The 25,942-nt window shown below is 40.0% G+C and overlaps 1 protein-coding gene across 1 annotated transcript in view; it reads left to right on the top strand.

Annotated features, from left to right (window-relative positions):
- The window catches only part of plppr4a (phospholipid phosphatase related 4a), a 30,477-nt gene extending 8,866 nt beyond the window's left edge, over window positions 1–21,611 (top strand). The window contains exons 3-11 of the mRNA XM_047589687.1: window positions 1,657–1,786; window positions 2,072–2,267; window positions 3,961–4,018; window positions 4,164–4,337; window positions 6,005–6,140; window positions 6,386–6,614; window positions 8,937–9,552; window positions 11,004–11,157; window positions 12,462–21,611. Coding sequence (XP_047445643.1) covers window positions 1,657–1,786; window positions 2,072–2,267; window positions 3,961–4,018; window positions 4,164–4,337; window positions 6,005–6,140; window positions 6,386–6,614; window positions 8,937–9,552; window positions 11,004–11,157; window positions 12,462–13,375 — 2,607 coding nt within the window. The 3' untranslated portion in view covers window positions 13,376–21,611. The remainder of the gene's footprint in view (window positions 1–1,656; window positions 1,787–2,071; window positions 2,268–3,960; window positions 4,019–4,163; window positions 4,338–6,004; window positions 6,141–6,385; window positions 6,615–8,936; window positions 9,553–11,003; window positions 11,158–12,461) is intronic.
- Window positions 21,612–25,942: the final 4,331 nt, after the last annotated feature.

Raw genomic sequence — 25,942 nt, 5'->3', positions numbered from 1 at the left:
ACTGTGATCAGATCTTGAGGTGCATTTGGAGACATATTCAAAATGTCAAGTTTGGAAAAAGTTATTTTCAGTTCGTTATTTGTGATGGGTTCACAGAAAACACATTCAAATAGCGAAGTCTGAATGGCCCCTAACACACTTACTGTTTTCAGGGACTCGGTTTACATGTACTGAGTGGCCCACACCAAGATACTGTAAGGTCTCATTAAAGCTAGCTCTTCTACAAACTAGTGATTGCCATAAATAAATATTGAACAAGGAAATATATGACTGACTATTAGGAATAGTAAGTTATTATGCCAGATCATTTTTTATATCTAAACGAAGACATGGAAGACATGGAACTGTAAATGATGTTTCAAAGGGAAAGCTATCTTTCCACTGCCAGAAGTGTTTTTGGCAGATTTAAAATTATAATGCTGTAGGAGTGTGAGTAGAAGCACAAAGTAGTTTCCACACTACACTAACATTTAATGGAAATAAGCCAGGATACTATTCTTTCAAACTAACTACCATCTCTAGCATGAAATGGTTCCTAGTTTTTTTTTATTTTTCAATCCATCTTAAATGTGTGGTGATCTATATAGACTGTTACTTACCAGCAAGCAAACATTATAATACATCTCCAATGAGGTAATAATAACCAGTGTATCCACTTTTCCAATGTATTTCTTCAAGGCATTTTTATTGAATCAACTGTAATCCTGCTTTGCTGCTGAGATTTGTTTCTCAGCACCACAGGGCAGTTTGTCTAAACCTTTAAAGTGGTTGTGTTGCAGATACAGATACACAGATACATTCTGGTCCCCGTACAGGGAACTCCAGAGTGGAAATCTTTTTATACTTTTTGCAGTTCCACTTCATGATTCATGAAGCATGTGAAAATCATTCAAACAGAAATGCCATGTATATATGTTCTCTTCTCTCTCTTCTCTGTCTCTACCTGGTTGGCTTAGGCAGATGGTTCCTCCATATGAGCTGGGTTCTGCTCAAGGTTTCTTCCTGTTAAAAGGGAGCTTTTCCTTTTTCTGTTCATTGCCTTCAGGGTTTCTCTGGAAGTTTCAGACTGGGCTTTGTAAAGCGTCTTGAGACATTTTGTATTGTTACCGACGCTGCACCCTATGCATTGGTTTGAAATTTACACTGCTGTTAATTCTTACATTTTGATTAAAACATGACTTTACACTATGGCCACAATTATGAAATGGAAATAAATGCTAATATTTAGAGTAGCACAACAAGAGTAATTGTGTAGGTGAACGTATGTTAATTAAGCCGCAATTTAATATTTTTAAATGTCACTAAAATTAGGTAGGATTTGTTGCCTGGTCTGGTCTCGTCATAGCAGGACTTCAAAGCGCACAAGCAAAAATTTGTATTGTTGTTATTTAATTTAAACTTAACATTTGTAAGACTAGAAAGGCATTATTTCTGATCTCAAAAGAGACATAGTCTCATGTAGTCTCACTCAACTCATGATTCACTTAGTTGTTTTATTAGCTGTTGGCCATATTTCACAGACCTCGTCTACTGGGCTTTTCTCAATGTTATGTATTAGTGACACTAAACGCTATTAATTGGCTAATGAGACAAATTTATCAGGTGACTTAAAAAAAGAATTTTCTATTTTCTTTATCTTTTTTTGTGTGTGTGTAGATTTTGATTGGAGAGGCCATCTTGTACTGCTATCTGTCGAGGAGGTCATCAGCCACACAGACGGAGGCCAACATCAATGCTGCAGGCTGTAATTTCAACTCCTACATTCGTAGAGCTGTACGCTTCATAGGTGGGAGGACACATGCATTGAACTACAGCTGATTACATACATCGCTGCAAGAACAGAGACACTGATACACAAAGGACAAAATGCAACAGCTTTAAGAGCAACATAATTGTCAAAAACAAACAGATGGATGAGGTGTTTACTCTCAACATTAGGAAAATGTGACAGTAAACTGAACTGAACAAAAGAAAGATGCTAAATAAGATACAGATAACAGAATAAAACACACCATGAACTGCAGTTGCATATGTTACGTATTAGTACAGTTCTGCTGTACTCTGTTCACAGGTGTTCATATCTTCGGCCTGTGTGTGACTGCTCTGATAACTGACATTCTTCAGCTGTCCACTGGTCAACATACTCCATATTGGCTTGATGTGTGCAAACCCAACTTAACCCACATTAACATGTCCACTTGTGATGAAGCTTTTATTTTGGAGGATATCTGCTCTGGCCAAGACATAGGACTCATCAATGCTGGGAGGTGAGGCTTTTCTTTACTGACTGTGAGAGAATGTGTGATTGAACAAGTCAGTGTGTCAGAGAATGTGTGTGGGGGTGTTGAGATTATACGCATCTTTGATGTTGAGTTTTTGTACACACATACACACACATTATCCATGCTTAGGAATACACTTTATTTAATTGTAATGTGGCTGTTGCATTTTTCAACATCAGGGCCAGAGTTGTGTCACTGAAAGTCAAAGGAAACGTTCTATATATACGGCTGGATGTTAGGATTATCAATGTCAACCATATAGAAGGAAACCATGCAGGCAAGTGGTGCTTACCACTGTAGCACAGTACCACCCAATCAGACCTTGTGTTTATCAATAATAGATCACACATATGCTTGTGATCATTTTGTATAAGGATTCAACAACATGATACTATAATTATTACATATTAAATAGTAGTGGTGGAGTGTGAAGGTTGTAGTATGTCATCATTGCATAATTATTCAAATCTTGCTAGTATTCATCTGCGAGGGGAAATATACATAGACATAGGATCCACCCCAACACACTTTGAAAACACTTGAAACATTATCCAGTGCCTGTCAAGATTACAAACATGTGGGGCGTTTATCAGACCACTTAACACAGGCTTAGCATATCTAGTCCCCTCAACTGAAAATGTAGTACATGGAACAGTCGAGCCCAGACGAACACAGGTGACAGGATCGTGGGACAAAAACGACACGAAAAGGAAAGGCAGGGCTATATATACACACAGGGACAGAGGGATGACAAGACACAGGTGAAACTAATCAGGGCGGAGTATACAAAGAGAAACCAATCAGCAATCAAAGTTAAACACAAGGAGGCACAATGGACAGGAAACAAAGGAACTTAAATAAAACAGGAAACTCAAATATATTATATTTTTACAAATACGCAACAAAGAATCAGAACCACAGCAAATGTCATGTTTTGCCGAAGTGCTTCCTAACTACACAAAATCCAAACAGCATGGATGACTCAACTACACTTTCTAATACAGCAACATAATCCATGCATAACACACTGCTGAGCAGTTCCACTTCAGCATAGCAGACATCCTCAGTCATCTTGAGCACCTTCAAAAATACCAGGGTATTTTTAATTAAATCTCAAAACACCATTTCATCTGCATAATTATAAGATTATTGCTGTTGTGTAAACAGGGTTCTTACAGACAACTTTCTTTATGCAAATGTATAAACAGACTAAACTGTAATTTTCTCTCGACGATGGTTTGTCAGGTGGAATTCAATGCAACCCATTTAATAATCAGTGGACAAAACAATGGACAATCAACTCATGTTCCATGAAGGATTTATTAATACGCGTCATATGCAGCTTTCCCCACTTGATTTTTACAAGTTATGCATAAAACCTGAACCTGAAATGTTCTAAAAACTGACAAACCTGATACCAAAGTCAGAAGGTTATTTCCTTGTTATCCTTCACGCACTGCATTTATTAAACACCTGCTTTTGTCGAGTTGATAGCACACACACACACACACACACACACACACACACACACACACACACACACACACACACACACACACACACACCTCTTTACTCTATGAAAGTCATTGTTACAAATGAATATTCGGTATTGCCCTTAGCTGTCTCAATGTGATAATTTGCATAAAGAACACTCTTCCTTTTCTTCCTGTCTTCATAGGAAGTCTTTCCCCTCCCAGCATGCTACTCTGGCTGCATTTGCTGCTGTCTACATCTCAGTAAGTGTACCGTTTACCAGGCACACACGTATGCAGAATGAGACTTGTTGCTGACTATGTTAACTTACATCGACAGCCAACATAGATCAAATCAATCAGATGTATTCAAAGGTAATAGCAGAAAATGTGACATTGTGTGTTTCAGATGTACTTCAACACAGTGCTGACAGACTCAGCCAAGCTACTGAAGCCTCTCCTGGTTTTCTCTTTCGTTATGCTGGCCATCCTAGCTGGGTTAACCAGGATCATCCAGTTCAAAAACCACCCCGTAGATGTCTACTGTGGTTGGCTACTGGGAGCTGCCATTGCTGTTTATCTGGTAACAGTCCATTAATTACAAATATAATTCTTGCTGTTCAATGTTATTTGGGGTTTACTTGAATTTTCAACCAGGACATTGTTGGTAAAAGGGGTTTATACTGGGTTTATAATGGGTTTACACTGATCAGTTCCTCTACACAAGTTTATCATGGAGGTCCACAGAGAGGCGTGGATTGGTTATTGTCTTGAAGTGGTTGTTGTGAGCTATATTAAATGTCACTCAGTGCATTTTTCCCATTTTATTCTCCTATTTTCAGGGTTTATGCTAATGTTGAACTTACTAGTCACAATACATTTTCAACCTATTATTGCTACTGCAGTGCATGTGGTTTAGAACAAATTCAAAGACTGGTGAAAGAATACATAGATGTTCAACTCTTGTGTAGAAAGTGGTGGATAGTTCCACAGTTGAGAACCACCCACACACCATCACCCTCCAGCCCACACAATCTCAGATAGACACGTCCAACATACACACACAGACATGAGACTGAACTGAACACACCCACATGGACACAGCACCCTTCAGCTGCCTACACTTTTGTTGTTCTGCTTTCTCCTGCCGGAAGGATCTGTGGCTACAAATATGCAAGTCTGTGCTCCTCACCAACACCTCCCTGTCACATGATCCTGAATCACCAGATACTTGACACACTTAAACCAAATAAGTTTCACTGGTAGATAGCCAGCTTTTTATGCAAATAGAGGTACATACATAAGAAAAGACCTGACCTCTGTGATGATTATACTTTCCTGTGGTTTCACACTCTATAGAGTTGATTTAAAACATTATGAACTTTGCACAGTGTTTAAGTGTTTTGTATTCTATATCACAAGAACAAAAAAATGGGAGGCAAAATAGATCAGTTGAGGGTCACTGGCAGCCTCCACTTGATTGTGTGCTTTAGTGGATTAGTACCGCACTGGGTCAGGTTTGGCAGGAAAGGTTAGTTGATTGCACAAAGCAAAATGCAATCATGTTACCGATAAACAGTTTTTCTTCCAGGTGTACAGGTGTACTGCTAGAGCAGCATGTTTCCAACAACCTATAAATTTCATAACGTTGGCTGTGTCTGATCTGGCTGAGACGAAGCAGGATTGCTGAGGTGTGTGATGCATTACAGGGTGAAACTGGCAATAATTATTAATTAAATCAGTATTCAGATTCTTTACTCAAGTAAAAATGGAAACATCACTCGTGCCATCAAGCGAAGAAGTAGGTTGTGGTGGTAAGCTATTAAAAAAAGGACATATTCTTTGTTTCTGTGTGTACAAACAAAGGAAAGGAAATCCAGTGAACATATTCAAGTAAATATATAGGTATATCAAAACTAAACAGTGTCTATGGTCACACTGAGTTGAGCTTCAGGCTTGCTCTGGTGGTTTCAGGACGGGTTTGACACAATTTGTATTGTTTTTTTGATGCTATATAAATAAAATTAAATTGAATTGAACTCCACTGCATTCAAGTCACGTTACTCCTCTGTGCATCAGCACATAAAGCAGTTGTTCAAATACAAAAACTGTAATTTCAGACTTCTGTATTGTTAAGTGATTTCACTGATAACCTGGAGATCATGTGCTCATTAGTTTAATCCTTATTATTGGTGTTCTGTGTTTGGTCCATGCTTCATCCTGTCTCCCTTCGTGTGCCTTTGCATGCAGGGAGTGTATGCAGTGGGGAATTTCCAGCCTAGTGAAGATCGCTCAAGAAGTCGACCCTCTATACCCATCTTAAGAGAGCCTCCCCTTTCCTCCCTGCCCAATGTTAGCCAATCAGCAATTAGCAACAGTCACCAAGGTAAATCCATGCCATTACATCACAACAACTACGAATATTATGACTTAATCCGAGGATTATATTAGTTACGTTACCAGACCCTCAAGACAGAAATGTAAAAGTGAAATTTCAAATGTGACAGAAGCTGACACTTCAAATGTTGAGCAGATATGATATAAAGCACAAGTGTCTGTTTATCATTATCCTCATCTAATCCATCTCTAATTTGTCTGACAAACAGTTTGGCCTTTGTCATCCCTTGATAGGACACCACACCCTGGCTCCCAGCCAACCAGAGCCCATCATTACAAGGACTTCTTCCCACACTTTGTCCCCTGACCAAACAGGGCCCATCCTGACACGTAGCTCCTCCTATCGAGAGCCCTCTCTCTCCAATCTGAAGAGAGCCAGCGCTGAGGTGGAGGTGATAACTCCATCCAGTCCACTAGGCAACCGTGACAACATGATGAGCTTCAGCAGCAGCACATTGCCAAGGTAGCTATTTTAAAAAAGAGTATGTCCACAGGTTCAGTTTTGATGGGAAGCTGACTTTTAGATCAGGGCTGACTAGTCATGCCCTGTTTCAACATAGTGGGAACTATTTCAAGGTTAACAGAAAGCAGCCTGAGGCGTGTTCCAGGAGATTAGTCAGGTTTGTAGAAACCTACAGGATAAACATAGACTTTACTGGGCACCTTATCTCAGAAGCGCCAAATATAGAGTACAATTGCTTTAACATATGATTAGTCTCAGAAAGCCAAACTGCAAATTTTGGTGAAGCTCATGTGGCACTTTCAGTGGCTACCTTGGTCTTTCTTGGAGTTTTTCAAGAATCTGCCAGACTGTTAATCAGTAGAAGGAGGAGAAGCATGAATGGAATTGTGTGATTTACCAATACTGGAATAAATATATTGGGCTATAATGAGCATATGAACAAAGATCATAGTGAGTCATTCAACAACTTCTTGGCATGTTTTTGTGAATGTTAACAGAATCGGTGGAAAAACTTTTATGCCTTGACTGATGAGGATTAGTCTTTGAATGAACCTCTTTCAGCAGCTGTATCCTCCACAGTGGTTGTGCCAGCACTGGGATGAAAAAGCGTATGTTTGGCTGTTAACAGTATGTTTAAGTCACAGCTGTCTGTCCACTGTTCTCAGGATGGAGAATATAAAATACAGTGTTTAATTTCCTTTGGCATTGTTTTGGCTCTTCTGTTACCAACATCAATATGCACAGGAAAGCATAGAAAAGTGATTTAAGAGGTGACAGGATTGATTGTTCATCTGATGAAGATACACGAAGCTCTGTGTGGGTGGAAGTGAGACAGCGACTCATTTGGAAATGCTTGAAAAGCTCCACTTTGGAGCACAAATTATACGAAAGATTCATAGATCACGGTGAGGGTTCACTGTTGAAGTGGTGTTTTTCCTGAACAATAAATCACCACAGAAGCAAATTGTTTGCGCTGAATAATCTGTGTCTAATATTTACTGGTTAGAAATTCTTAATACAACCTCTACTCTTTTGTAAAATCCAGATTCTGTGATTACTGAAAATATATACTCCTCATGTCGAAAGTTGCTTCCGGAATTATGGATACACTAAATTGTCAGTGTTAATGCAGTTCATCATGCTTCTATGTCACAGTGGTGTAAGCAACTTATCCCATCAGGTCTGACTTTCAAACTAGTTGTAAGGTTAGAAATCCTCATTACAGGTTCACAGGTCCATTATCACAGAGAAGTTTTCAACTTTCAGTAGAAGAAGTTAAAATCAGCCCAGTGTCGTAGACATACACTGGCATCATTCCTGACAGTGAAGTTCAAGAGTAGTAACCAAGACCAGAACACATTTGGTGCCACACGTTTTGGGGGACACTGCCGTTTTCCTGGGTATATTTTTAGGGGTACACCTTGATACCCAAATGAGCGCTGTTGAGTTGTTTTTGTCATGAATAATTGTCAGGTATGGTAAGTGGAGGTCCTCTGAAACTAATCTGTAATAGTCCACAAAAACACCAAATCCTTAAGCTTCAAATACTTAAGCTAATAGTGATTTGGTAGTTCAGGCATAAGGCAATCAGTACAAAATGCTGTGCCGTGTCATTTTCTCTATGATATACATTTTTGAAGTGCTGTGATAAACAGAGCACTACTCTTGAAGGAGAGAACAATAGTGGATTGAATTTGTCTGGACTGACATGTTTCACTTTTGTCCACTAGCCTAAAAACTTTAGACAGCAGCACTACCTGATTGAAAAGAGCAAAACCAATAATTAGAATGAGCTGCTTGCTCTGCACAGCACAGGTCACAGTGTACTGTATAGTTGGGAATTATGTTGTGCACAGTAATGTGAAATGTGTTGCTCTCAGATTAAATATTAATTAATACAGGAATTAATCAACTTAACTCCAAACAATGGTATTATACAGATTTCTATACATGTTTTTATACAAGTTTAGAGGATCAAATGTGGCAAAATGCTACATGCTGCATTGCTAGAGATTTAGGTCAGTATTTATTATTATTATTATTAACAGCAATAATAATTGACTACTAGAGAGTTGTTGTTGTCATCTAGGGCTGGTTAAAGACAGATGAGAATCTACTCAAATATTTTGTCTGTTAATTCAGAAGCATGAATTAGTAATGCGTGTTCATAAACTGGCTTTGTTTCTCCTTGATAGCCAAAGGGTTCCATTCTAATCCTCTGTTGTGGATGTTTATTTGAGCTTATCACATTGGGAGACAGCATGAGGTCACTCCTGTAACAGTCTTCTTCTCCTGCTTTAGTTTCTTAATCTCTTCCCACAGGTCCCACGGAGGCTCCTCACTAGACGAGGGTCGCATTCCACGGCGTCACGCTTCCATCCACGCCTCAATGGATTCAACCCGGTCCAAACAGCTCCTCAGCCAATGGAAGAACAAGAATGACAACAGAAAGCTGTCTCTGCAGGTGATGGATGGAATAAGACCAGCCACCTCTTCATCTCCTCAGAGGAACATGGAACTGCGTTGCTCCTCTGAACCATCTGCCATGGGCCTAGAGGCAGAGCTCCGTGGTGGAACCCACCTGCCCTCAGCTATGGCCCAGGAAGCAGAACTGCGCGCTGGGGGTCACATACCAGCTCAGTACATGAAACTAGCAGCTAGCTCTGTTCCCATGGTCAATCATAACCACATGGCCCACAATGGCAGCAGCGGAATGGCTGGTGGAGCCAGAGTTTCTATTCAACCCCGGCCTGGATCCTCCCAACTAGTTCATATTCCTGAAGAGGAAAATACCACCTGCAGGGATCAGGAGAGTGAATCGGAGGACAGCATTATGGATGGAGGTGGGTCAGTGAGGGAAAAGTGGCTGAGAGTGGCTGAGAAGACTACCATCCCCTGCAGGCCGCTTAGTGCTGGAGGACAGCCCCGCCTCATGCAGGTTATTCATTATTTCCTTTAACTTCAATGACTTATGCCATTCTGTTTGTCTGCTGTTTATTTAAAGCAAGTCAATCACTTATTGCAGTGCATTCATTTCATTCAGGCTACTTGTATCCTCAGCATGTACAAATCAGTTATACGACTTGTGCTTTTGTCCACTGGCGTGTGTAGGTTTTTTCTAAGTATATAGAACTAAAATTAGAGGCAGAGGAGCTTGTGGTGGGTGCTAACTTGAACAGAGCGCAGTGTGAGGTAAAACACTGGGCACGGAGCATCTACCTGTAAAGGTCTGGTATGATAGTTGGGAAGCATCTTTGAGAGTTAGACTATGTTTGCTAGCAACGGTCCACCATCAGGGATTAAACCCCTTTGTAGAATGCTTGTCCGTGCTGTGCATTAGGTGGTGTGTTGACAGCCACCTGTTCCTGCATCATTTAGACACAAATTATTTCCATGTTGGGCGGCACAGCGGCTCGGTGGTTAGCGCTGGTGCCTCCCACAGTGCCCACAAGAATGTCCAGGTTCGAGTCTAGCTCGCCTTTCTGGGTGGAGTTTGCATGTTCTCCCTGTTTTCACGTGGGTACTCCAGTTTCCTCCCATATCCAAAGACATGACTATAAATTGACTCTAGGTGTGAGTGTGAGTGTGAATGGTTGTTTGTCTCTGTGTTAGTCCTGTGATAGACTAGCGACCTGTCCAGGTTGTACCCCTCCTCTCTCCTGATGCCTGCTGGGATAGGCTCCAGCAACCCCCATGACCCTAGTTCGGATTAAGCAGTATGGAAGTTGAAATGAGATGAGATGATTATTTCCATGTCACCTAGTGAGAGAGTGATCTGTCAGGGAAGATACAAAATGGAGGAGTGCAGAACTTTCTTTTCTCGCTTTCTCTGCTCACTCCAACTGGTTGAAACAGATGGCCGCCCACCTTGAGTCTTTCTCTGTCTGAGGTTTCTTCCTGTCAGGATAAAGTTGTTCTCTGCATTGTCTCTGCATAATATTGTTCACCTTGACCTTGCCATCAGCAAATTATGCAACACCTTGAAAACGAAAACTGAAATGCAAATATAAGAATGTATGAAGTATGTAAGTCTATAAGACCCTTAAGTGTCTTTTATTGTGTGTGTTGACTTCAGACACAACCATTACATAAATATAGCACAGTCTGTGCTGATGTGTTTGCAGTTAATTGGATGGTTGTTGTTTTTTACCAACTTTCTCTATTGCCAAATTAAGTCATACAAGAAAACAAAGAGCTTATGTTTCTGTAGATGTCACTTTCATCCTTGATGCTTGATCCTTGAACTCTTCAGATCAACGTGCTTTAAAAATGTAATGAAAAGTCAAAAGTTATGTGACAAGATCAGAAGAAAGGTAACTATTACCTAGTTAAGTATCCCGGCAGAAATATCTGGGATAGCTCATGTTTCAATGTCTTTTTCACTTGCAGGTGATAGCCTTATCCAAGCAGCAAGGTCTGCTTCATTCTCCTCGTTCAGAGGATGGTGGCAGCACTGTCAGCTGCACCGGATCTATTCGGTACCGAGCACTGACTGACCAGGACCCATCACCACCTGCCTCCACCACTGGGGCAATGGGAGGAGGTCTGTTCTTCCAACAGCCTAATATACAGTGGTGGAAAAAAGTTTTTGGACACCACGTGCATTTGTGAAATAATGCGTTAAGAATCACTCTTAGGTTTTAAAGTGCAATTTCTTTCAGTACAGTCACAGGAAAAATACAAATCGTAAAACAGACATTAAAATCTTAAAATTGATCCATAAAAATAAATAAGAAATTTTGAGTAATGGGTCATTTTGTTTCCAGTGATCCACTAATCGAGGCCGTGCTTTTGATTAAAAGACACGTTTTTCTGTTACCGTGCTTCATGTCTATGTAAAGCCAGTATGTTCTTCAGAGACAAAAATGAATGAATAATCTCTACATCCATGTGACAGTGTTGCTTGTAACAAATGAGCCAACCACTGAGGATTGGATTGGATTTAATGTACAAATAGTGAGAGATAGCGTTGCAATGGTATTTAGCAGAAGAAACTAAATAATGGGAGAATGACAACATTTATCCCCCAGCAAGAACAGCAGCATGATCACTGTGGCTTTAGATTTATGAATTTAAACATTCAGCTATTTAACCAGCTATTTAAACATGAAATAATCAGCTCCTAAAGCAGTGTGTTGAAGGGTGATCTCAACAGACAAACAATCCTGGCCCTCCCTTCAGTGCACATTCAAACACCCAATAACTATGTGGGTTACCAAAGCAAACAATTATCATGTGTTTCCACTGATGAGGCATAACATTATAAGCACCTTCCTAATATAGTGTTTCCCTTTTGCTGCCAAAACAGCCCTGACCCATCCAGACGTGGACTCCTCTAAACCCCCTGTTAAAGATGTTAGCAGTGGTTCCCTTAGCAGACCCTAAGTCGTGAGAGGCCTCCATAGATCGCACTTGATTATCCAGCAAATCTCACAGATGCTGGATTGGATTTAGATCAGGGGAATTTGGAGGCCAAATCAACATCTGTCACTTGTGCTCCTCAAACCATTCCTGAACCGTTTTTGCTTGTGGCAGGACGCATTATCCTGCCATCAGAAAATACTGTTTCCATGAAAGGGTGTACAAGATCTGCAACCATGTTTAGAGAGGTGGTGCATGTCACACATGCAGTTGGGTGGCAGAATCCACTGTTTCCCAGAAGAACATTGGCCAAAATGACAAAATGTTCATTTATTGCCTATTGTATCCCTCCCACTAACACATGTCGCAATGTTATTCACTTCACCCCTCAGTGGTCATAATCTCGATCTCAATGGAGTGGTCATGATCGATGTATGTAGCGCTGTTTTACCTATTGGTAGTCATTAATTTGTCTTATTCTTTTAGGAGGGGGTCTGGAAAGAAGTGGCAGTATCGTCCGTGTTGAAGCCCACCCAGAGTCCAGATCAAACAAACCAGTGGTGAAACCTCCGAGCACTGATGGAAGTGGCTCGTGGCGATGGAAGCCACCAGACCAACGAGCATCCCTCCGACAGTCAGCTTTTGCCCTTAATGACCTGAACAGACACACAGACAGTTGTGATTCGTTGAGGGATGGTGGGTCAGTAGATGGGAGGAGGAGTGTGACAGGGACCGAAAGTGAGAGTGAAGGAGGTGGAGACGGAGGGGGAGGAGGAGTTGGAGGAGGTGTATACACCAACCATCCACATGTTGTCCACCCTTTACATCCCTTACATCCAAATAATCCAAACAATTTCCAGCACCCCAGTTTTAATCCTAACAATCCCAACACTTACAACTTTAACAACACTCACTTCAACCCCAACTCTACCAACTCCAACATGCAATTTACCCCCACTGCAACCTTTGCTCCTCCTTTCCACCCCCACCCACAGGCCGTCACTACCATCAGGGTCACTCCAGTGGAGGCGACTGCTGCCAGTAGCGATGGTGGCTCAGACTGTCAGTCAGTGGCCTCATCCAGCCGTGAGTCCACTCTGAGGAGGAAGACCGGCAGCAACATGATGTCTGTCTCAGACCGAGGGCCCACCCCTGATCTCCACAACAACCACCGTGTCTGTGATGACAACAACCGCCTCGACAGCGAGAGCAGTAATCGTTTTCATGAAAACCTTCGCAGTTTCCAAGAAAACCCCATCCATCCCAACCATCCCAACCACCCAAACCGGCAGTTGCAGGGGATGTTTGGCCGTCCGAGCCCAACTCCACCCCCCACCTTACCCCGCCCCATCCTGACTCACACTCCCCCTCCTACTCTGGGGCTGGCCTATAAAGAATGACATTCTCAGTGTTAAGTTCAACCATACCTGTGATAAGATTCCCGTTTGACTAGAGTCAGACTTGAGCAAACACATACAGCTCCACAATGGGTTTAAAATGAAAGAAAATTGAGCTTAGTCTATCCGACACTCTAGGAAAACTAATATACGGCCCCTCTATATGTGTCCCTCTAGCTTTTCACTGGTTTCGTAACCAACTAAACAAATGCTGTGTTATACTATGTACTGTAGGCTCAATAGGTTCACATGCCATAGAGTACAAACGCAATTAGCTCTGGCTCTATTTCCAGGCAGCCAGTTATAGAGGACTATGATCAGGTCCCTAAGTAAAGTTGCATAAAAAGTGAGTTTTGTTCATCTTTTCTTGCGTTCTTATTTATTTACTTATTTTTATCATGGGCTGCTGGATAAGCCAGGCAGTTTAGTGGGCTCAATAAACTTCTGACCCTTTGACTCGCTCTTAAGGAGAGACTCGTTCCTCTGGTCTGTCCCAGATCTCCTGGCCAGCGAGGGTGGATTCAGCCCTAAGAACTCTTTTCCCATTTCTGTAGTTGCAAAGTCAGCTGTGATAGTGATAACATTACTAACATTTATACATATTGTATATCCAACACTTCAAACACATTGATGAACTTTACAGTATGGCATTGCTCTTAAATGGCAATTTACATTCAGAGCCTGTAACTGTGATGTAATTGTACATATGGGTGTGGGTGGCCACAAGGGAAATTAATCCTACGGCCTTAATTGTGTCTGGGCTACAAGGAGTCCCTTCTGGGCAATAACAGTATTCTTAGTTGATGGTGGTATTGTGTTTGTGTTGGATAAGAACAATATCATGGGGCATATGTTGTGTTAAATATAGTAAAACAAGCTCTACTCTAATTTTAACATGCTATGTTTTAAGTGAGTATATGAATTATCTTTACTGTGTAGTAGGTCTAATGTACACTGACACATGCAGCATGTGAACTATCTGAACAAACATCCTCCAGTCCAAAGACTCAAGAATTATGTTTTCTTGATTTAGTTTAGCTCATCATGTCAGTATTATGGGTAGAGTCATGGTGCTGTACTAGGGCCACTGTTAGGGAAAGAAAACTAAAGAAATATGTTGGGAATAAAGTTTTGCCATTTAAAGAAATGACAAGTACATGAGAATTGATTAATTTTTGAATACAAGATTTTTCCAACGAAGTTATTTTAAATAGAGGTATAAAATAAATGAATAATAATTATTATATAAGAAAGTACTATATAATTATTGTAAATCATTTTTAATCCCTTACCTTAAAAGAAAAATAATAAGGGGGGGGGGGGGGGGGGCAAGAAAGTCATAATATTACACAACAAAATTATTTACAACATACAGTTAAACTTGTGTTGAGAGAAGTTTATGAAACATAATGTTCCTGTAATTTTTACAAGAAATTATTTAAAATTAAAGGGGAAATTTTACAGTAAAAAGTGATAAAAGTGATCAAGAATCATGTCATGTCAACATGATTCAGCATATTACAATTAGTAGCAATTTTAGTATATTTCAGAGTATTGTATGTATTTTTGCATGCTTTAGCAATACCTTTTTTTAGTTTTTGTTTTGTTTTTTGTTTGTTTTTGTTTTTTTGCCTACCAGAGGCCACGTCTTACACTCAACAATAGCAAAGGTTTGGAGCCTCAACAACTCTCTCTTTTTATACAAAAACATAAAACTGTAGGATGCCACAGATGTTCTCATTTTTTCTTCCTGTATTAGTAGTGGCCCTAACTCATACTCTTAAATAGTGGCAAAATGCTGTTGTACATAGATGTTGGAGGAAGAAACATCTTTTTGAACATGTAAATTGCCATTTACCAGACTATTCAACGTTGCTCAAACTTTTCTTGGCCCAATGTTTACATTCTTTATTTATCTCAGTGCCCAAGTGCCGTCAAAAGAAAAAGCCTTGTGGCTTGTGGGCTAGTCTCCCTGATATACTGTGTGAGTGTTTGTGCTGCCTTTTAGCAGACAGTGTGTTGATGGGAACCCGCCTGCGAATACAGTTGGTGGAGTTTAAGAAAGCACAGTTACTGCAGTTCGGTAACTATACAGTGTAGTTGTTGCTGTGTAGATATTGCATCTGTATCACTTGTCTTTACGCTTGTGCTTCTGGTCAGATGTCTGTTTGCACATTGCATTTGTAGGTGCAGGGCCATGATGAAGATTTAGCTGGTGGTGACGCTGGAGAAGGTGGCGCTGGAGATGATGACGCTGCTACTATTGGGCTTGTAAAGAGCTGTCCGTGTGTTGAGGTGTTTGAATGGAATACACAGTCGGTGAGTGGAAAGGGCTTGTATTCTTTGTATGATTTTAATTCCAACTTTTAACAACTAAAACAAAATTATTTAAGCCAATATTTCCTTTAGCCTGATACACCAAGAGTGTATGGTTTAATGTGACAGATGCCTTTAATTAGTACTCAGTGTATGTGTGTTCCTTCTCATTTTTAGCAGTAAATTTGTAGAGTGTCCAGAAGCTGATGTGAATGTTTGGAGTAGTGTGAAGGTCATTTGAGGGTTGGCGCTGGATCATCAGCCCTGTAATGAATACCTTTGATGACTTAACGAAGCATTTTGCCAGTGAAAGGAGAGCTTAATCTTTGAAAACTATTTTCAAAGAGCACAGTGACAGAGAGAAGTTGAAATAACTTATCAGTGAGATGGTTGCACAGGATTTTACACTCCATGTTTGCAGAGTAATACTTCAGTGTGAATACTGGGAACAATATTTTGATATGGATGTAAAATATATTTTCATGTGATTTAAATTTAGGGTTTATTTATTCATCATTGCCTCTATAGTTAATGCTTGCCAAAATTTTTGTGACTGCCACAAAAGAGCTTCACATACAGTGACTTATTCCAAAACAGTTAGTTGAGTTTTTATGTATAGAAGGTTTTATTGATCTTATGTGTATTACATACTGGCCCAGGTTAACAAACAGTCGGGCTACTTAATGAATGCATTGCATGCAGAGCACAGTGTAATTCAACAGTACATTAAGAGCAGTTCTGTCCTGCTGTGTTTAATTCATTTAAACATTCATTTAACATTCTTATTCGCATTAGTATCTCAGTCAGTGTCACCGACTAACTTTCAATCCAAATGTATGTTTTATTAAATCGGAAGAAGAAATGCAAATGAATTCCTATTTGTATTTACTAGTCAGAGAGGTAAATAGCTGGCAGCATTCATTTGGGCACCATTAAGACACTGCAGAAGCAGATCTGATCATTTTGTCTGTTTTGAATTTCTTTAGTTGAGCAGAAGCTTCATGGGTTACTGAATTCCCCTGCTCCATGTGCAGCCTGATTTATTCAGTGACACTTAGTCACATTTGTTTTTCCATTTCAGCAAAGCCTAAAAACATTTATGCGATATTTTAAGCCTTTTTATAAGCAATTTGATAATGCACATAAAAACAGATGACGCATTTTGTATAACTCTGATGTTGGAAATACAGAGGTGAGTGTGAACCCAACAGAAAGACATAACTTCTGTACTGACAAATAGCGGCTAGCTTTTTAGTAGTTGATAAGGACCCTATCAAAAATATAAGCACACCATATCACTTGTTAAATCACCACCTTACAAGCTCTTTATTTGGAGCTCTAATGCGAACCAGCTTGACCTGTCCTTCTGTAACACTAACAATAACCTCCCTAAAGCAACTAAAATGATCAGTTATCAGTTAGATATATGGACAGTGTTGTCTTTATGACTGTGTTGGAAAAGTATTGTCGAGTGTTACTGATGTGATATCTGAATAGAGGTGTAGATCTGTGTATTCACATGACATAAGTGAGACAAGATTGCTCCGTTCCACAACACGTCTCCAGCTGGTGCTGAGTCGTGTCTATCTCTGTCACGCTCATCAGTAGTGCTATTTGAATACTGTGATACAGGTATACTGGAAAATGAAACTGCCCACACACATACAGTACATGTGTATATCTATGTCTGAGAGCTTATTGAGAAATATTTGTGATCAGATGCAGAAAATTGTACCTAGTTTGATTTAAAAGACATGCAGGTGGAAATTAAAGTTAAACAAGTTACCTGCTCTAAGTACAAATATGTAAGGTGGATGACTTAGGTTGAAAGTTCTAATACTTAAGTGCAGTGTCATGTTTGTTTGTTTTTTGTTTTTATCTTTATCACGACATATACTGATCAGGCATAAAATTATGACTACCTTTGCACCATTGTGTAGATCTCCCTTGTGTCTCCAGAACAGCTGTGACTCTGATGGTGTCCTGTTGTCAGGGGTCTTTGGGTCCTGTGGGTTGAGGGGAGGGGCCTCTGTGGATCATCCCACAGATACTTGATCAGTTGGATATCTAGTGAATTTAGAGACCAGGTGACATGAATGACAGATCCAGTAATTTCCCAGCAGAACACTGGACTGTCACAAGATGATCAATGTTGTTCACTTCTCCTGACAGTGGTTTTAATGTTGTGGCTATTCATGTATGTTTTGACAGAATGCAATAAATTTGACATTAGTTTTGTCTGAATCTTAATAGCTATGGTGGAGTGGTGTACTCAAGACCTCAATGTATTATTAGAAACCTAATGTTCCTAACAGATGATATAATGTCACATATGTTTATCTGATTCATTATTTTTAGTATCAGTAGTAGTTTACGGTTTTAAATTAAGAATTCATACAATTTCAAAGTTAAATCAGAAGTGTTCAGAATGAAGATAGTGAAAAACACTAGTTACAATAAAGAGACTGATGTATTGAGAGCCCCGAGGTCCTGAACCTATCACCCCCCGGCTACAGCTGTGCTGCAGTATAGTTACATATAACATACACTGAAGCCTTAGTGTCCAAAACATTTGTGAGCACCAAAATGGAATTGCGTAACAAAGTAATAAATATAATGATTATGTGGACACTCCCCTTTAATTGTTTCCCTGCACATGATGTCATGGTGAGTCAAAGAATTAGCATTGTACTAGCAGGATGTAACTGTACCTGGTCATTACTGCCTCACGAGCAGGGACCAAACCCCCCCTCTGTACGTGCTGTTCCATTGCTTCATTTTCAGATGAAATCTACTCGTTTTTCAACTCTGCTTTATTGCAAGTGAAAACGGTTCAGGCAGGTTGAAGTTGAGTTGCGCGAGAGCGAGGTCTGTGTGTGGTGATGGTTATTAACTAGTTCAAAGAGAAGCAGTTTATTAGCTTACTTTCATCTAAACGGTACCTAGTTGTGTTTTTGGCCTGCTTACCTTCTCATACTACCTACTTACCTACTTACATACTACTTAACATACTGGTTACAATACACACGATGATCATAGATTTAACCAGTAAAAAATTATCCTAAAAATGTTAAATTGAATGAATGTGAATGATCCACAGAAAACTACAAATACCAGTCATATTTATAACAATAATTATGATTTTTATCATTTTCATTCACAGTTGTGATACAGCATGTAGATATTTTTGATTAATGCGTAAACTACAATTTTTTTTATATCTCCTTGTCACATTTGTTGCTAATTGCCATGGCAACCATGGTCAGTATGCCCCAGAGTCAGGCCTTCAGTGAGGGAAATATTGTGCCGATATTTTGGGAATCAGTTGTATTCTACAAGTGTTGTTTGAGGATCCTGAAATCATTCAGATATGATTAATATTTTCCATATAATCCAACAGGAAATAGTTTACAGAGTTCTGTTCCCTTTTCCGTTTTCAGCGCCTCACTGCTAATAGGAAAAGGATAATGATAAACACTGTGCATTATTGACAGTGGCCTTTTGGAATAACTGTAACACATTTCATTTCCTACATGGTAGAACAGTCTTACTAAATGCTTTGAGCAAACTGAAAGGGAAAGCTCATGTTTCGTCTGGGAGATGTGACAGTGTCAGTCCAGCTGTGTGGTTTTCCCATTGGACGCAGAGCTCAACACAAGCTAAATACTGATCACTGCAATGATCACTACCATGGTAAAAGGTTACTTACTAAATACCGAAAGAAGATGTGTAAAAATATTTGAAGGATTAGTTTTTCATTTGGAAAAGTGTGTGTATATATATATTGCTTTGTGTTCTGAACTGTAATGGCTGTGGTTGGTATAGCTCATAGAATGGAAGCAGAGGAAAGCAGCTAGCCTGGTACCGTGTAGAGTTGTTAAATGCACCCACTACCATCTGTAAAGCTGACTACCTAACTCTGTACACACACAAATGTAAAAAGAATTTTCTACACACTTTTGTGCTTGAACTGCTCTCTTGGAAAAACAGAAATTTTCAGCATTTTCCACAGTGTTGCATTTTTTCTTTGAACAAGACAGTTCTTCTGGACCCCCATAGATAACGGTCCAGCTGAAACCATATTACTGTATGAAAGACAATGCTCTTTTATATTTTTTTGTCACGTGAACCCAGGATTAGGATTCAAAGCAAGAAGTTCCAAAATATTACAAAGAACTGATGCTGTAAAATTGTCATATTGGATACTTGGTGTAGGTTTAGGTTTGTTATTTTCTATCAGATTTCTAATCAGTTGAAGATATGAGCTATTAGCTGTTTATAATGATCGAGTACAGTATCAGTTTCCTGTTTCTATTGCTGTAAATAGACATTTGTATCTTTATACTCATCTGTATATTGTGTATGTGAACCCAGACTAATGGTTTGGGTTGTTAGCGTGGTGGAAATGCTAATGTTTAGCATGGGTGACTAGACATTTAGAGTGAGGCCTGGAGTCAGTCCGCCTACAAATCCCTTCATTCACCAGTCTCTTCTCTGTAATTACATTGAAACTTCATTTCTAGGTTTTAGGGGACTGAACTCAGGCCTGCCATTTGTTTGGTACAGTGCAAGACTTGCATTTTAGTACAAGATAATTATTTACAAAAAGCTGCTGTCACATGAAACCAGATAAAGTGTAATTATCCACATAGTTTCATAATCCAGGATCACATTTTTTAAATGTCTATTTGTGTACTTGCACACCTGTTAATCCCCGAAAGCCAGACAGTGATAAGGAGTTCTATTTTTTAGAAATATGAGGTTTCACTTTGGAAGTTTGGAGCCTGAGTTGTGGATTATGCTGATAGTGTACACTAACATCTGCACCAATGAAACATGTTAGTGTTCTAGCTAGCAGCATAAATGAAATATCAGAAATGTCAAACCTCAGAAAGAGAGCAAAATGCAGAGAGGAAATGTTATTTGATAGAGACAGAAATGATATCACATGAGTGTTAATGAAATCCAGTATATGTGATCTCTCAGTGGCTATGTTTACATGTACACTGTATATACTGTACAGTCCATGTATTTACCTAATGTTTGCTGGCTCACATCAGAGCAGAGCAACGAAATATGTTTTATCATGATCATACATGTGGAAGCATGTTGGATTCATTAAAGACACAATATTACACATTCTCTCGTACTGATGAGATAATGTTGCGACAGAGAAACGGACTGTTACTGGATTACTTTGATACTGAAGACATCTTAAAAATGTGATTCTCGTGCAGTTTCTGAAGTGCCCTATTAGTCTGCTCTACATCATGTTATTTATAATTACTAAACATTTACTTACGTTCACGTGTTTTTGTAATTATAGTCAATAATTCATTCATTTTTCTCTTTAGTGAATTCAGTGTGCTTCCGCTCACCTTTTTTTTCTCCATGCAAAAAAAGTGATTCGGCTCAACCGCATGTGCAAGCTAGCATAACCACTCTGAAAGCAAGCTTCTGTTTCATCTCTTAATTTATATGATCACTTTTATTTCATTTTAGCCAGATAACGCAAAGGGTCATGTAGGTTCCCCTGTTTTCGGACACCAAATCAGTCTCCACGCTGGGATCCAAAACAGTGTGTGCCCCTCTGTCAACAAGGACGTGTACATGTAAAGATAGCATCTGACATGAAGTCATCTTCATCCATTCTGTGACTGTAACTGCACTCCACGTGAAAACAAGCCCTGGCTTTCAGTGGGGCTCTGGGGTGATTTCTGCGTGCTATGGGACCTGGACTCACAGCACCACGTTGAGGGCTAACTGCAGAATTAACAGTGTGACTAATAGACTCAACTGTTTGATCATTTGATCAGAGTTTGTGAACACATACAGTGACAGTGTACTGATAATCACGGACATTATAAAGTTTCTGTTTTCCAGTGGTGTCTCTGTAACAAAATAAAGGTTTCATTCCAAGCTGCCTCAGTCTCTATGTATTCCTCCCCTCCCACTCCGGGCTCTGTTTCTGCAGATGTAAAGTAATGAAGAGGTAAACACACTAATGTCATTGTAGCTCATTCCATATAAACCTATAAATTAATCCACTCGGGAAAACTGTTTCAAGATTGTGGAAGGTGTAAAAGTTTACATCTTATGTAGAAAAGGACAGATCAGGCCTCAGGAAGGAAGCACTTAATCTGTATCCGCTGCCATAGTGAACGCATGTACAGAACCTTTTATTCCTTACTAATCTGACCAATTCATTTCCCTTGTGGATCATTAAAGTCTGTCTGTCTGAAAGCATCTGTTCTGAGGCTCAAAGTGTACAGGGGCAGAGATGAAAGGACTGTGGACACCCTACCTGTTTGACCAGCTGAATGGATGACGTATATTTGTGGTGACTGTGAGGAACCAAGCTGGCATTCATCAATATAAACCACTGAAATAATGTTTACTGGCCGTAATGGCTGATTGTAAAATGTCTGAATGGCTCCATTATCTGCACCACTCACACAGCAAGAAGTGTTTCAGTTTATTTTCCACACAATACCGGCTGTAAAGGGAGGTTTTTACTGCTCTCCTTTCTGGTCAAAGTGATGCGGTGCAGGTTTAGTTGCCAAATCAGAAAACGTTCACCCTATCTCAGTGAAAGAGCAGATGTGCTAATTGGAACGTTCCACACTATTAATAGCTTCCTGAGTGACAGTGATATGGTCTACTTCTACCATTATAAGGTCATTTAAATCTGGATCACGTCAGATGTTTACTGAGACTGAACTCACGTTTTTTTATGTGAAAATAGTACTGCAGGGATACAGAAGCATGAGGAGTAGGAAAGGAATGAGAGTAATCCGCAAGAAAGTCAGATGACCTGAATACAGTGAGTCAAGAAAAGACAGGCGCTGAAATAAAGGGGCACGTGACACTGGCTGACTGTTATTTTCAAATGAAACATTTTCCATGTCCTTTGTAATATTCTTACTACATCTTTTTAGCCCCTCTGCCTTTGCGTTGTTCACTGTCGACCCTTTCTCCTCATTGCCGCTGCAACCCTGCAATCCCTGTTGAGTTTCCATGGCAATAACACGAAGGAGAGCTGGGAGATGAACAGACTGGGGGTGGGTTGTAAATACAGAGGACAGAGACAGAGACGTGCTTTATTATTATTTCTGACCAGAAATTAAACATTTGTGCGTTTATGTAGTGCCTGCCTTTATATACCATGTGATACACTTTTTCTGTGTATGTATTTATACACAAACACGCACACACACTGCAGACAAAGCTTTGATTGGCTGGTCAGAAATTCACCATGGCAACTATGCTAGAGAGAGCTCAGTATGAGTTCAGCATATTGGATCACACACACACACACACACACACACACACACACACACACACAATGGAAGTGAAGTGCGCGATCAAGTCAGGATTCAGAACAAGTCGACCAATCAGGACTCAGTCCTGACAGAGGACTGCAGAGGATTCTGTCTGACAGTGGTGTGGATGAACTATCTGAGGGTCAGGGGGCGAAATGGAAAATTGACAGCTGTAATTCATATCAATTAAATTTTATATACATAGTGGAAATAGCAACTGTAAATGTCTCTAGACGCTTTACAAAACTGACAGCCTGAAACCTCCAGAGCAAGCACTAAGGCAACAGTGGCATGAAAACACAAGAAGACACCTTGAGGAGAACCCAGCTCATATGGAGACTCATCTGACTGCAGAAAAAATGACTGACAGCGTGGATAACTGCAGGCCATGAAGACTGGGCAGGTTGATGAAACCAGGACCACAGATGGGGTAGAATGGGGCTCTGCAGATCAGAAATAAAGAGAGAAAAAAGTAGAGGACAGGACTGCATCATAGGAAGTCCCCCAGCAGTCTAAACCTGCAGCAACCATAGCTAAGGGTGTCACCCGAGCCAGTCCTAGCTATAAACTTTATATACTTTATGCAATATATTTTTCTTTTCTTTTCTTTTAAATTTGCATAAATAGTTGCTTAAGTCTATATGTCCCCTGATTAGGTTCACACCAGCTTCTTAAGTACAGTTGCTGTAAATTGGCTGGTGAAAACTGATGTGCTGGATCAACGTAAACATTGGATGTGCAGAGAAACATCTTGTTAAATATAGTAATCTGATCCATTTTGATGATATTGATTGGAGACACTTTAAGTTTGTGTGAAGACAGAAAACAGCTGTGTTGAAATATGTGAGGATATGGAAGGCTGCTTCAGTTGATACACATATGCTCATTTTGAGTAATGTATGACAGGACAATATGGCACCCAAACCCTGCCCAGCAGTTTATAATATTAAGAGAAGAAGTTTCACCACTCAAGAAAATCTTTCATCGCATCAATCCCATCAAAAAAGTTCCCAACTATTTGTACAAAGGACATGAACATGTTGTTCACAAAACAACATGACAGACATGAGTGATTTCTGATCAGCTTCAGTCATTTACATTCATTCTCCTGTGAAATCAGCCAACGCTCCAAACCTAAAGGAGATCATCCTGTACACTGAAATGCACCCTGGAAGTCAAGGTGGAGGCTCCACTGCCTCATCTGCAAGCTGCCTTTGCCGACAGCAGATCATTTTGCAGTCTTTGTTGCAAAGGTTGTTTAAATTGTCTCATACAAACGTACTGATGCATTTGAAAGGCTGACACTTGGAATAAAGAACAAGAGAAAAAAAATCATTTTTTTGTTTGTTTGTTTTGTTTTGTTTTGTTTTTGTTTGTGTTGCAGCAAATGTTCTGTCTTTGCAGAGAGTGAAGAGAGTGTGAGTCTCATCAGGACATCAGACACAGACTGGCCCGGGGGCTGAAAGAAGTGCCTGTACGTGTTGTTCAAACTGTCATATATTTGCAACTGTCACGAGCCACGAAATTATTAATATGCATGTACACGTGTCAGGTCTTTTTCTAAAGCACTGCTCACTTTGAAGGTATGGCCTAGTGTTTCCATTTAACTGTTGGAGACTTTAGGTTTTGTACTGTTAAGTAAGAAACCGTTCATAGACTTTAAATACAAGACTATACTTTATGTACTGGCATCTCCTGCAGCAGATTTGCTCGATCCAGGACTAGCTAGTTGAACTAACTCCCCCATTAATGTTAAAGCTCCACTTTAACATTGCCAGACAGCTATCCAGACATCATGTTGTCTCTTGTGGTGGACAGTTCATTAAATTAACTTTACTGAGTACCTGATTCTTTTGATAGCAAAGAGCAGGTCATATGAATTTAAATCACAGTGACAGTTTATTCTACCGCTCCAGGTCGTGACTCCCTTCACTGTTTGAAAATGAGCGATTTAACTTGAAATCAACAAACACATTCCGTATAAAGTGTTGAATCAAAAACCCTGGCACGACCGCATCAGGACTAACAGACTCCCGCTTCAGCCCAGCCTGCTCTGATGTGTGGAGATGTTGGGACCCAGTGAGGATGCGTCTTGGTTTCCAGTCAGTATCACAGCAGCTCAGTGTGTCTGTGTCTGTTCTGGGAGCATGAGTCACGCTCAGCAGGACTCTTCTGTGTCTGTCTTCCTGTTTTTCAGACACATTGCTGCTGTTAGTTCTGCACTCTGTCGCTGTCTCAGTCCCCCTCGTTCCAGACTCACTCATCATGTCATTGTGTGATTTTATACAATACAGTTAGGAGAAGTCTTTACGGCTTTGGGTGGGTTTTCATCCTCCAAAACAAACTGTTTGTACAGTATATGCCGATCAGCCACAACATTAAAACCACTGACAGACAAAGTAAATAACATCAATGATCTAGTGACAATTCAATGTTCTGCTTGGAAACTTTTGGACCTGGCATTCATGAATTAGACCAGACTAGAGACCAGCTCCCCATAACAATGACACTCCTTGATGGCAGCACACATCCCCAGCAGGATACATCCTGACACAAACATACACAAAAAACAATCTAGGAACAACTCAAAAAACATGAAATAATTACTTTGGTTTACCACCAGATATATTTGTATATTTTCCTTATAAGGTAGCATGCCAGGCTAAGATGGTGAGCATGGTTATACCTGGTTGTCGTCAGCATACTATCAATACAATCATTCAATTCAATTCAATTCAGTTTTATTTATATAGCGCCAATAACAATACAAATCGTCTCAAGACGCTTCACAAAAACCAGCCTGCAACCTCCAGAGCAAGCCTGAGGGCGACGGTGGCAAGGAAAAACTCCCTTTTAACAGGAAGAAACCTTGAACAGAACCCAGCTCATATGGAGGGACCCATCTGCCGAAGGCCAGCCGGTTAGAAACAGA

This window comes from Mugil cephalus, chromosome 7 (genome assembly GCF_022458985.1).
Source record: "Mugil cephalus isolate CIBA_MC_2020 chromosome 7, CIBA_Mcephalus_1.1, whole genome shotgun sequence".
Lineage (NCBI taxonomy): Eukaryota > Metazoa > Chordata > Actinopteri > Mugiliformes > Mugilidae > Mugil > Mugil cephalus.
Note: the sequence above shows the minus strand (reverse complement) of the source record. Positions and strands in the feature narration are given on the sequence as shown.